This window comes from Melozone crissalis, unplaced genomic scaffold (assembly GCF_028551555.1).
Source record: "Melozone crissalis strain CALT ecotype California unplaced genomic scaffold, PUWL_Pcris_2 ptg000057l_1, whole genome shotgun sequence".
NCBI classification, from domain to species: domain Eukaryota; kingdom Metazoa; phylum Chordata; class Aves; order Passeriformes; family Passerellidae; genus Melozone; species Melozone crissalis.
In genome coordinates, this window is record NW_026535835.1 from 11,869,415 (window position 1) to 11,882,068 (window position 12,654).

At 49.8% G+C, this 12,654-nt stretch overlaps 1 protein-coding gene across 2 annotated transcripts in view; it reads right to left on the reverse strand.

Moving 5' to 3' along the window:
• Nucleotides 1–3,491: 3,491 nt before the first annotated feature.
• Nucleotides 3,492–12,654, reverse strand: part of CLUH (clustered mitochondria homolog) — a 31,861-nt gene continuing 22,698 nt past the window's right edge. For both annotated transcript variants that reach the window (XM_054287196.1, XM_054287195.1), the window contains exons 15-26: nt 12,104–12,166; nt 11,196–11,440; nt 10,375–10,459; nt 9,731–9,884; nt 9,307–9,446; nt 9,116–9,196; nt 8,415–8,540; nt 7,826–7,947; nt 6,498–6,591; nt 5,578–5,712; nt 4,535–4,608; nt 3,492–3,989 (exon numbers count right to left, since the gene is read on the reverse strand). In XM_054287196.1, the coding sequence (XP_054143171.1) occupies nt 3,821–3,989; nt 4,535–4,608; nt 5,578–5,712; nt 6,498–6,591; nt 7,826–7,947; nt 8,415–8,540; nt 9,116–9,196; nt 9,307–9,446; nt 9,731–9,884; nt 10,375–10,459; nt 11,196–11,440; nt 12,104–12,166 (1,488 nt within the window). In that variant the 3' untranslated portion in view covers nt 3,492–3,820. The remainder of the gene's footprint in view (nt 3,990–4,534; nt 4,609–5,577; nt 5,713–6,497; nt 6,592–7,825; nt 7,948–8,414; nt 8,541–9,115; nt 9,197–9,306; nt 9,447–9,730; nt 9,885–10,374; nt 10,460–11,195; nt 11,441–12,103; nt 12,167–12,654) is intronic.

A 12,654-nucleotide genomic window follows, 5' to 3' on the forward strand; every position in this document is an offset into this window, starting at 1 on the left:
ACGTCCGTGTACTAAATCAATACCGAGAGTCCTGTAGCAAGAGCACGTGCATAGAGGGGTGGGATGGACGGGGGGGGAGTGGGGGGGTCGCGTTGGATTTGCAAGTCACAACTGGCGTTAACTGGCCTTTTTATCTTTCCACTGTGTCATGTAAGTAGCTGCTTTCCTGTCCTGCCTGTCCCTCAGGCTTCCCCGAGTTCATTCTGAAGAGAAGTAAGCAAAATCCTCACGCTTTAGAGTCGATCCCGACATCGACGTGAAGGCAAATGTCAGATGTTTGTTTGAGCGCTGTTAGAGGTTGCAATTGGAGAGAACAGTTCCCAGGCTGTAGGAGTTAACTGAAGCATTGACACAATTAAAACAAAATCGGTAAAGGAATGTATATAATACTGCTCTGTGTTTTACAGTAAGATTTGTTGCTCTCAGACTGTGTAAAACAAAATCTATTCATGTTTTCTGCATATTAAAAAAATCTTATTGTACCAATTGGTAAACTATTAAATGCATATAAAACTAGATGTGGTTTTGTTTCCTTGGATGCAAGAATTAAAACTATTTTGAAAAAAGCTATTGGTGTTTCACCCTCAGATTTTGCTCCCACCTGCTTTGCCCTTGCTCTGATTTTAATTTAACTGGTGCTCACCTGAGGCTGCAGAAAGCGGTTTTGAGCTGGTTCATGGCAGCTGAAGTAGTGAGAGGTTTTGTTGTTTGATCCGATCGAATGAGTTGCTGCAGGAAATGTTCAGGTGGGCTAAGCTGGACTCACAGGTGGGCAGGAGAGCCTTATCCCTGTGCCTGGCACAGGCCAGGCCTGGCTGGGTTGGGTTTGGTGGGGTTTTCCCTTCTCTTGATGCCGTCTCTGTGCCACAGACAGGAGCTGCCTTACTGCTCCTCGCTCGTGCTGGGGCCGGGGGCTGAGCGTGGCCGCCCACCCTCGGGGCAATCGCCCTGGCTGTGGGGCAGCACGGCACTGGGTGCTTCTGGTAACATCTCTTCTGCTCTTAGCGTTTGTGCCTGTGTGTGCTTTGGCTTAATTTTTCCCTGTGGTTTGGCCCCAATTGCCTCAAGTACCGTTTAGAGATGGGTCAGTGGCCAGAACTGGAATGGGCACATCTTCATAATGGCAGAGCACGGATGTGCTTGTGAGCTTGATATGGGGAGAGAATGAAAGGGCCCTCCCGCCAGCTGAGGTCTGTGGGAGCAGCTGGTAGGGTGGTACTTTGCAGTGGGAACAGACACGGGATTGACATTTGGATAAGACTCACTTGCATTTGGGAAAAAAACTGAGTCTGCGTTCTGCCAGAGCCAGTGCATGCATGGGCTGTCCCAGATGGGGTGACAGGGTGGCACAGAAGTGGTTTGTGGGGTGAGGGTTGAAAGGCAAGCCTCGTGTGTCCACAAGCAGTGAGCTTCTCACAGGGAGCGCAAGGCAGGTTCAGGTGGGAGTTGCAAGAACAGTGTGGGCAGTTAAATTTAATTTTCCCCCTTAGCTGGGTGAGCTGTTGCTCGTGCAGCAGTGCTGCACTGACAGCAGCTCTGAGGTGTTTCCAGTCCCACTAGAGCACTGATGGGCACTGGCACATTTTTCAGTGAACAGGTTGAGTACCTGCCTGCCTCCAGCTCAGCTGGGTCCCAGGGCCCATTTGAATCAGTTTTTACACTCGTGTTTTAAGAACTTGTGAACAGAGTAATGAGAACCCCCAGAACCCGAAAGAGGTAGTGAGGTACAGACAGATGTTGGCAAATGCAGTTACTTACCAGCCTGCATTGTCCTTGGAGCTGCTTAGCTGTGGAGCCTCAGTAGCCAGGACTTGTCTCTTTCAGCATCAATTCACATGGGTACAACATCCCCAAAGCTGTGTCCCTGCTCCCACAGCTCCCCTGGATGAGAGGGCAGAGTGACTCATCTCCCGGAGCACAAATGGAGGGTCCTACCCCCTCTGGGCTGGAGTCGTGACTCTGGTACTGATTTACAGCTTTTAAAGCCTCCGGGTCAGCTGGTCCTGTTCTCTCCCCCCAGCTCCTGCTCAAAGGAACAGGAGTGGTGGCCTGCAGTGCTGGTACCAACACTTTGCACCAAACAGTAAAGAAACAAAAAAAATACCTCTAGGAGTTTAAAAAGCTTTTAATGGACTGTAAGACACTAGTAAAAGAAAAATCTTGTAGGAAAGATGCACTGTAGTCATTTATTGATTGCTTTCCAGGAAATTCAGAATTTTTCTAATAGGAGCAAGTTCATTTGCAGTGAAGACTCTGCTTTGATGTCTCCAGCACCTCAGAGGCTGCTCCCTCCTTTCCCCCCCGCCCAGCCCCGAGTTACAGATACCTGTAGGGTCAGACAGGAAACCGAGGGTACAGAGCACAGGGACAGCACTTGGCTCCAAGGTCAGTAAGAGCAGCAGCACGGATTAGCACGGGGCACGATCCAGGACAGACAACGCGAGGCAGGGAGAGGCTGGGCACCAGCTGCGGCCAGCCCAACCTTCTTCTACAGCTTGATCTGCTTGGAAAACGGGACATTCAACTCTGTCGGCATCCCAGGGCTTGCAGCAGCCACATCTGACCTGCTGGAGGACAGTGACAACCCCACGGGATGTGTGTGGGAGGGGAGGGGACAGGAGGAGTTCTTTAGTGGCACTTGCCATTCAGTACCGTCCATTGCCAGCAATGGCAGCTCCCAGTGCCAGTCCCAAAACCAGTGAGCAAAAACACCAGAGGCAAAGGGATTGGCCAGAGGTTTCAGTGCTGGGGGAACTTCAGTTTTTATTTAAACCCCTTCCCCAAAACCTGGTACTTTCTGGTTGTGATTCTGTCAGGTTCAGGGCCCTCAGCTCTGTGTCAACAGCTCCTGTTGCAAATGATACCAGGTCTCTATTTCTGAATTTTCCTGCCCTCTCCCCTGCCCTTAAATAGGGCTGTGATAGCCTCCTCACTCCCCTTAGCTCAGCCCTCATTTGCTGCATTCCCACCTCACCGAGGCACTGGGGTTTCCACTGCAATGGAAGTTTGTGCGCTTTTTTAAAGATCAAGCCCTCACTCTTTGGATACAGTATCCCAAGTTACTCAGCTGCAAGCAGAGGCAGAGGTGGAACGGTGAATATAATATATATCTATATATATATATATATCTATATATATATATCTATCTATATCTTTACCTTGAAAATTAGAATGTGAATGTTACAAAACCCCACTGAATTGCCAAACTGTCAACCAAACATAGAAAAAAATGGTTAAAGGGATCCCATGGCTATATCCTGATGTAGAAAATGCTGTACATCCCCCACTTCCACATGTCACAGGCTTCAGTCATCTCAGTGACTGTTCAAACATGGCTGTTCTCAGCCCAAGCTTGAATAGTGACTGGGGGGAAATCAATCTTTTGGCTTGGAATCCACGTTTTGCAAGAACGTGGAGCAGTGATGGGGCTGGTTCTTTACTGGTTTAGCAAAGCAGTGTCCTTAGTCAACATAAAAATGACCTGAGAAATGTTACATTCCTCCAGACAGTTCATTTGGAATTCATATGTACAAAGTAGAAATAACTGCTGCGCACACACACGACACGGACACACACACGGCAGGAGGGCCCCGCGCCCAGGACGGGTCTGTGCTGCCTCCGGCCACTTCCCCTCGCGTGGCAGACACAGCCTTGGGCACACAGATTACATTGCTCAGATTAGTTCTTTGCATTGTGTATTAATTGTACCAGTGCAATAACATTGTCAAAAAGGAGGAGCTGCTCCGAAGGCAGCTAAGGCCCTGGGCCGGATTCAGAAAAGGGTGGTTTAAACTTTTTTTTTTTTAAAGCGAGGTACACGTTAAGCAGAGCTCTGTGTTAAGGGGATGGCAGCAGAAGGCATGCTCGGCTCAGCCTCTTTCTCCTCCACAGCTTTGTCCTCTGCTTCCAGCTGTTCCCCACTTTTCATGCTTTCCTGGAGCTGCTGGCGTCGCTGCACCTCGGCTTTAAGGTTCTCCAAGTCTTTTTGGCTGAAGGGGAAAGCAGGAAGGGGAGCAGACATGAGACTGGGTGTGGGAATGGTGAAGCATGTTCAATGGGGGAACACTGCTTGCACCTCCCTCGCCCACAGCTCAGCCATGCCTGAGCACAGCCAGGGCCCAGTTTGCTGGCTGGGTTTGAACAAAGAGGCACCAGGATCTGCCCTCTCAGTGGGGCTGGGGCAGAGCAGGGGGTTCATCTCGCTGATGGCCAGGCAGCCTCCAGCTGCATTTTTACCACCAATGATATGTGCAGCCTTAGAACAACAGTCTTGGCTCGGGTCATCTATTTCCACCATCATCCCAATCAAATTTTCAACAAGAAGTATTAAAAAAAACCAAACAAACAAACAAAAAAATCATCATCATCATCTAATAGTCCTGCTGCTTGCAGTGGTCTTGATGATGCTAATCAAGGCCTCAGTTGAGATCTTGGCTAAAACAAACCAATCCTGGGGAGCTGGTTTGTGCTCTTTTGTGAACCAAGGCAGTGCAGATTTGATTTCTAAAGGCATAACCCAGAAGAATCACTGTACCTTAGTGGAATGAAGAGAATTCCATTGATAATGTTCAGCTGCTCCAGGACACTGGCCATACTGGGAGCTGTGAACTACATCACAAGGGAAAAGAAGTTTTAGGAACCTAGAGAGCACACTGAACTGCTAAACATGTCTCTTTACCAACAGTTGAGAAAACGGCATCATTTACATTATCACCTCTGTGTACCTGTAAGCCTGAAAGCACCATCTAGAGCTTCCCACCAGTCCCTGCAGGGAGCTCCGGCTGAACCCTGCAGGACTTCAGTTAAATACATCACAGTGCCAGTTCCAAAATGTGTTGGGTTTTCTACCCTTCTTTAAGTATTTTAACAAGGGTAAACCCTTTAGTGATGTTTTTATGGGTTTGAGCCTCTTCACTGGCCACAAATCCCTGGACTTTTGATTCAAGGTCCTTGTTCTCCCTTCACTGCCACGAACTCCCCAGGTCTGTTGCCAGTTCTCCACAGGGAGAACACCCACACACAGAGCATTGTCCCACTCTGTCCTCCCTGCAGCTGGAACCTTCTTTCCCAGTCTGCTGGGGTACAGCCTGGCAGGGAGAGCACCCATGGCACAGGCCAGGTACTCTGCCAGGTCTGGAGGCAGGCAGGAGCAGCTGGGTTTGGCCCAGGAAGGTTAGTCATTGGTGCTCCATGTAAGGTAAACCTGACAGCCCCTCTGTGCTCCCTGCCCAGCCTCCCCAACCACAACATCCCTGGAAGGAGAACAAAGCATCTGGTAAAAGATGACAGCATTTTTGAGGATGAGGAAACTGAAGTTTTTCTGGGTTGAGCAACCTGCTGCCTGGCAGTGAGTCAGAGCAGGGCAGGGTTGTGGGCAGGCGTGCCAGGCTCTCAGCCCAGGAGCTGTCCCTGCACCCTGCAATGCTGTGCTCCATCCACACAGGTGACACCAGCCTGTGTCTGAGCCACTGCCCTAGCAAGGGACAACTGCCACCCCCTCCTGACAGTCGGTGTCCCTCGGGAGCAGCTGGACACAACTCCATCTGGCAGAGCACCATCCCCAGAGCTCTGGGTTACCTTCAGGGGCATGATGTTGGCATTGGAGCCGTTCTTGTAGATCTCGTTCATTGTGCGCTGCAGAGCGACCGCTTGCTGTGTCAGGTATTTCAAGTACTCAGAGCTCTCTTTGGTCTTTTCATGGTGTTCACCGAGCTGATGGGAAACAGGAACAAAGAAAAGGTTCAACATCACAAGGGAGAGCAGGACCCAGCCCAGGGAACACACCTGGGTGCTGCCAGCTCAGCATCCCTACAGGAACTCAGCAAAATGGATTTTACCTGCCTTGGCATTCAAAAAGTAAAACAGTTCCTCTGGGAACCTTCTTATCAACACTTCACGTTTTCATCAAGTGGGAGCATATTTGCTGGGTGAGCAGCATTCCCTGCACTGGGCTCTTCTTCCAGGAGCAGTATCCCCCCACCTGGACCAGTATTCCAGCATTCCCCACACTGGGCTGTGCCCTCAGCCAGCTCAGCTGAGTCACCCCGTGCAGCCACAGACGTGCTCAGACAGCCCCAGGCTGGGGCAGGAGTTTCACTGAGCAGCAGCCTGGGAGCTCAGCAGCTGAGAGCTCACTACCAAACCAGTTTGGAGCTGGTATTTAAAGACTAGTGGCACAAAACATGAGAAGAGACTGGTTTTTTCCAAGCCCCACCAGAACGTGGGGCCATGCCACAGGAGAAGTGTTTGTCCAGCCATGAGTAGAGCGTGGACACATTTGCAGGAAGCTGAGCAAAGACTCCTGGCATAGCAGTGAGCAGTTACTGCACAGGGCAGCAATTCTGCCCTGGCCCTACAAGCGCTCCCTGGCATCTGCTCAGAGCTGTTTGTAGGAAAGGCCTCCCCAAGGCCCAGGCTGGGCACTGGTTTGCAGCGGAACTGCTCAACTCTGGCCCTGCAGTGACAGCTCCCCAGTGCACAGTGGGGCCACTCATCACCTGATTCTTGTAGATGGTGTAGCCTTCTTTCTCGTGCTGCAGAGCCGACCGGAACTCTGCTTTGCTCTCGTACACTCGGGCAACCAGGTGGTGGCTGAGGGAAGGAAAAGAGCCGAGTCACTTCTCTGAAGAAAAAAACATTTCTGTGCTGCAGTGAGTGTGACTATGCCATCAGTGTCTGGGCTGAAAGTCTTAACACAGGTGTCAAAGGAGACTGAATGCATCACCCTGGGAGTTACTTCTTCCCAGCCCAGCTGAGGATTCAAATACTACACTAATTAGGCTGGATTTTAGCTGGAATGCTGAGAAGTGACCTACAGAGGTAGACTGAGCTGGGCATCTTCAGCTTTCCTGGGTGCAGGACAGAAGGCCACAACAGTGAACTGAAGGGAGAGGCAGATCCATGGGAATACCTTGGGGCTGGATTTATTAACTGGAGAGGAAGGCTGCAGCCCTCAGGCAGAGCCAGGCCTGAGTCCTCTGGGCTCTTGCCAGCTGGGAGAGCTGACTTGGCTTGGACTGTTGGCCTTAGTGCTTCTGGAACGAAAAAGAAATTGCTGGGTTTGGCAGTGTTTCTCTGTGGGAGGAGACGGGTCTCTCTAAGCACCTCAGTGCCACTGAGGGACAGCTGAAGAGTCTCTGGAGCCTGCACATTCATCAGCCACTGGAAAACAAGGCAGGCTCTTGCAGGTGTTTAATCAGGTTGATTTGCAGCCTGATGGAGAACAGATGGCTGCAATGTGGCAGCAAGAACTGGGAGTGGGCCATGCCTGGCTGACAGAACCAGTTCTGCACTGAAGGACAGAGGGCATCCAGCACTGCAGCAGTGGGCACTGGGAGCAGATCCTACAGGGGTCACCAGTCCCAGCTCCCTTGGGATCACACAGAAACCACTCAGGGTTTTTATTCAAATACAGAACTTTATGGCAAAAGACAAAAGCACGTTAAATGATTCTCAAAGATCCCTCCCTGAGGGCTGGAACAATTAAACACGAGCATTTAACATACTGTCCCTGTCTCCTAGTGTAATTCCCTTACCGGCTCTCCAACCTTTACTTCCCACATACATTTTTCTATTGAGAGTCCACAGGGACCAGGCTTATCTTGACAGAGTTTTTGAGCAAGCAGCATCACAGCAGATCTCCCCATTAACCTTAAGAACAATGGATCTCCATCTTTTGAAATAAACTTGGATAGTGCACCATGACCTTGGCTCTGGGACAAGACTGAATATGCAGCTCTCAAGCCCAGACCCTCCCATGTGAGTGCTCAGTGAGTGTGCTCGCTCTGACAGCAGTGACCCAGCCCAGCACCCCACCCTGCCTCACCTCAGTGCAACCTTCAGAGACTTGGAGCCGTGGTACTTGGAGCTGATGGCCAAGGCGTTCTCCAGGAACCGCAGGGACAGGTCGTACTCCATGACCCCATGGAGCACCAGGCCAATGTTGTTCTGTACAGAGAACCAAGCAGGCGTTGGGAAAGACACACTGACACGGCAGTTCCTGCTCTGTGTGTCACTGCCAGAGGGGCTGTGACCCTGGCCAGTCCCTGCAGCAGCAACACGGGACAGGGACCATCATCCCCCATGGCCCCAACAACCCAGGCACAAGGGAGGTAACAGACTCTCCGGTTTATGCCGGTGCAACAAGAACACAATAAACAAAGGAGTTTTCCCAAGAATTACATGTCTCAAAACCATCTGCAGTATCCCAGTGCAGAGCTCAGCACAGAGGCTCACCCTCCCAGCTAAAGTGTCAAACTCCTTTTTTCCTTCGTCTCATGGCACCAACCAGCAACAGCCAGGGAGGAAAAGCACTGCCTAAATGTTTGCTTTAAACAGCCATCATGTGGGCATCTTAAAGGCCAAGAGATTTCGCAGAGATTAGGAACTTGAAGATTCCTAAACAAATTACTTACATCTAAGAGTGCCATTTCTGGGTGATCCTCCCCAAATACCAACAGCATGAGGTAGCGTGCACGGTACAGCAGGTTCAGTGCTGTGGAGAGTTGGCTGTTTGCAAAGCAGTACAGGGCCAGATGCATCTAGGACAAGAGAAGGCACCCAGCATTAATGTAAAGGAAACTAATCTCTCCACGCCTTTCCTTAGCTGCACATGAATACGAAGTCTTCCTCACTGGTTGAAGAAGGACTTCAGTCACTTTGAAATGATGCACAGTCCCACTGAGGTGTTCCTGAGGACACAGCACTGAGGAAGCTGTGTGTTTTATTTCAGTTTCTCTTAACACCCCTCGCAAAATACTTCTAACCTGACTTATATATGTATGTCATATTCTGACTGTGTTTTGGAGGGGATTCTTTCCTCTTTTAATTTTTGACATAGCCCAGGGCCGAAGCCAGGAGAATTAATATATCTAAATAAATATGCAGCAGACAAACAGTAGAAACCTAGGTTAAGCAGGACAAATGGTGAGCACACAGGACACACTCAGCTTTTCACTTTGCAGGATCATAAAAGATGATGAAGTGGAGAATTCTGGAAAGAAAGCTGCAGAAGAGAGGAAAATGCAACTGCTTTCCAGCTGCAGACATGAACTAAGGCTCTCAGACTGCAGCCAGACCCCTGAGGTGCTGCTGCTCCCGAGCTCCCCATACTCACATATTCTTGGATGGTGTTGGGGTGTTCGATGCCCAGGACCCTCTCACTCATTAGCACCGCTTTCTGCTGATTGCTTAAGGCCTGAACAGAACAGAAGAGAACCCAGGGCAAGTCACACCACGCTGTGAGCTTGAGCAAGCATGGGGAAGGACTGAGAGCACTGAGGAGATCCCCTCAGAGCCCCTGCTTACCTCTGAGTAATCTCCCATGATATAGTTGAGCCGAGCTAGCAGCCTCAGGCAGGCACAGATTTCCACATGCATAGCACCATACACATTGTTGAACAGGTTTAAGGCTTCATTGATGAGCTCACAGCCCTCCTTCAAGAAACCTGAAAAGAAAGTATATCCATATGTATGTACATATAAAAGAACCTCTAGCTCTGCTGGAGACAGGAAGTGAGACCAACAGTGGGATACACAGACACAGGTGACTGCCCTGAGGGCAGGATATCACTGCCCTGACCCATCCCTGCTCATTGCTGGTGGATTTATAGCAGGAGGGGATCTTGGACACCAGGCTTGGCAGCAGTGTCCTGGTGGCCATGCCCCAAATACCCTGCTCTTCCCATTATCAGGGATCATCATGAGAGGCAGAGGCACATGGGGTCTGTACCTTGCTGAACTTTTGCTTGCCCGCTCTGGAAGAAGTGGAAAGCATCAGAGGCTTTGGGGTTTACATGCTTCACTACAGGGAAGATGTTAAGAATATCCTCTTCTGTGAAAGTGGGCTTGTGCCTGTTGTCGAAGTTGTACTCCTTCAGCAGGATCTGCAGGGACCAAAAAGAGTGGAGGGCACAGTTACCACTGCCATAGGCACTTGGCGAGAAAAGGGGCAAAATTCTGAATGTGGAATCACAGTCAAAACATCTCCTGTACCACGACCTGGGACAGAAGTCTCCAAGGTCAGATGTAGGTGTGCACCACCACCTGTACATGGCAAAATGGCACCACGGTGACAACACTGAACCCGTGACAGGAGAGCTCTTCCAGCTGTTGTCCCACAGCCCACAGAGGAGTGAGAAGGCAGTGCAATTATACTGAGGCTAGCTGTTCTTCCAAGGGACATGCTAGCAAGTTTATTACTCCAAGAGTGAACGGGATCAGAAACCTGTTTCTCAGAGCTGGGACCTGTATTCCAACATGGACACCACAAAGACCCTTTGGGGCTTGTGCTGTGCCTGCAAAACACACTGCATTTACTCTTCATGTTCCTCCATACAGGACATGATAGCAAGGGAGGGAGGATGTGGATCTTACCTGGACTCCAGTTTTGAGGGAGATTTCACGGAGCAGGGTGATTTTCTGTAGATTATACACTTCAGCTGCTTGGTCAGCATTCTCACTGCAGAAAGTACACACAAGCTTCAGCTCTCAGGGGAGTTTCTGCTCAAGGCCATTGCTCCATTGTGGGTATGTGAGGCGCAGGTCCCTGTACAGCCAGGTCTAACACAAACCAAGGACTAACACTGCAGAGTTTGCCCACAGTCTGTGAAAGCCTCCAGAGCACAGCAGTGCTTTTACAGAAATCCTGTGTGTGTTCTCAAAGCCCACTGCAGTGTTTGGGCTGAGTACCTTCAGCTCTTGGTGAGGAGCGAGCAGTCCCTGTGCGAGGGGACGATCATTGTCCAAGTGCCAAAAGTTGGTTTTTCTCTTGGGCCACTTCATTGAGAGTGCTAAACTGGAAGCACCAACGTGCCCCTTCCTTATTCGCCATCTCTGCTCATGTACAGGAGCAGTTGTCCTTTTTTCTGGAGCCGAAGCTCCCTTCAGCCTAAATCACTGTTGATATAGACAAGTATCTTCTGACTATATTACTTCTGCTCCCTTATGTACCCTTACATACATCTTCTGCTTTTCATGGCTGCCTTTGCATCATAGGTTTCATCTGATTCAAAGTCTCACTTCCCCATTCCTACTCTTTGCCCAATTTCTTTCCATTAAAGATCTGTTTAAGTCCCTCAAGTGACTTAACTTTATGCAAACAGAAAACAAATAAAAAAGGGAGGTCCTGTTAATGAACAAGAGGTACAGAAGTTTGGTGAATCCAGGGACAAGCCAGGGTCACCTGCTCCACTTACCATTCAAGACTGAAATCAAAATAGTTCTTTGCTTCTGAACAAATATTCTTCCATAGCTCCTGAGGGGTCATGCTTGCCCAGGCAGTGTTATCAGCATTGCCAAGGTTCCTGTTTTTCCGTTTCTTGTTCCTCTTCTTGGAGACCAGCTCATCAGCTGGAAGATGGGCAATGGGATTTGGGAAGGAGCTCAGAAAACAATTCAGGAAGTGACTGATGGCAGCAGATAAACCTGACAGCTCCACACCCTACAGGGAAACACCAGAGTCAGTCAGGAGAGACATCTGCCATCCCACAGCACTGCTCCAGCCCCGAGCCCCACACACACCCAGTCCTACACAAACAGGGCCACCTTCCACGACAGGGACAGGAAGGCAGCATGTCCAAGTGGCACTAGCACAGACAACGTAGGATTAAGGGTGTGCCTACACACAGAAATGCAGTGCAGGCATACACACTTCGGGCTGCTACCTGGGACAGAGAAGGTTTTGGCACTGGAACCAAGCCAGGTGTATTGCTAGGTTGTGTGTGAATACAGCCTACCAGGATATGTAGTGTTGAGTCAATTAAAAAGGCTTCTTAGAAGGGCAAAAGCAACACTGTTTAGGAGGAAAAAGTACTACAAGGAAAACAAGCTGTGATTTCACTTTTAAAAGCCTCCAACATAATGAGTGAGGATCTGCGGAGGAAAAGCATGAATGACTGCTCTCCGGGAAAGCTTTCTTCAAGTGGGAACTTGTTTTCCCTTACATACAGGCCTGTACCTATTTCAGTGCTAATGAGCTTGTACTTCTCGTTGCCATGCAACCCCAGGAACTGCCTAATGAGAGGAGAACCCCAAACAGCTCTGTTTGTGGAAAAAAGTCATTAGGGAGGACACGGGAGGCAAGAGGTGAGATTGCAGGTCATACCTGGAGGTACGTCTTGAAGATGTGTTTGGCTGATCGAGTGATCAATTCACTGATTCCAATTTTCTACCCAAAGGAATAAAGAACAGAGTGAGTGCATTGGCAAGAATATGGAAAAATACACTGGGCTTTTGAAATGGTCTTTTAGCAAGATCTGCAGAAGATACACCATTCTCCCTGCAGCACAGAACTGCAAAAGCATTTGACAGCCCTCCTGGAGGCCAGTGAGGAGCCCCTGGCACCTCTGTGCCCACAAGCCACGGGTGCAGCTCAGCACAGCTCCAGCAGTGCTTCAGGGGCTGCCACAGCACAGCCCCTGCCTGCTCCTGGGCAGCCACACTCACAACACTTCAGAGTTTGATCCAAAGCTCAGATGTGTCTTAGAGGCTTAAAAAATACATGGCTGAAAATCCAACTGTGTTACTCACTATTACATTTGGGAATCCCTGAAGCAATTCTCTACCCCAAAAGATACTTACAGTTCCTATCACTATGAAATCCATTAAGGATTTGGAAAAAAACCTCCCCAACCACCACTTACAGGTCCTCCTCCC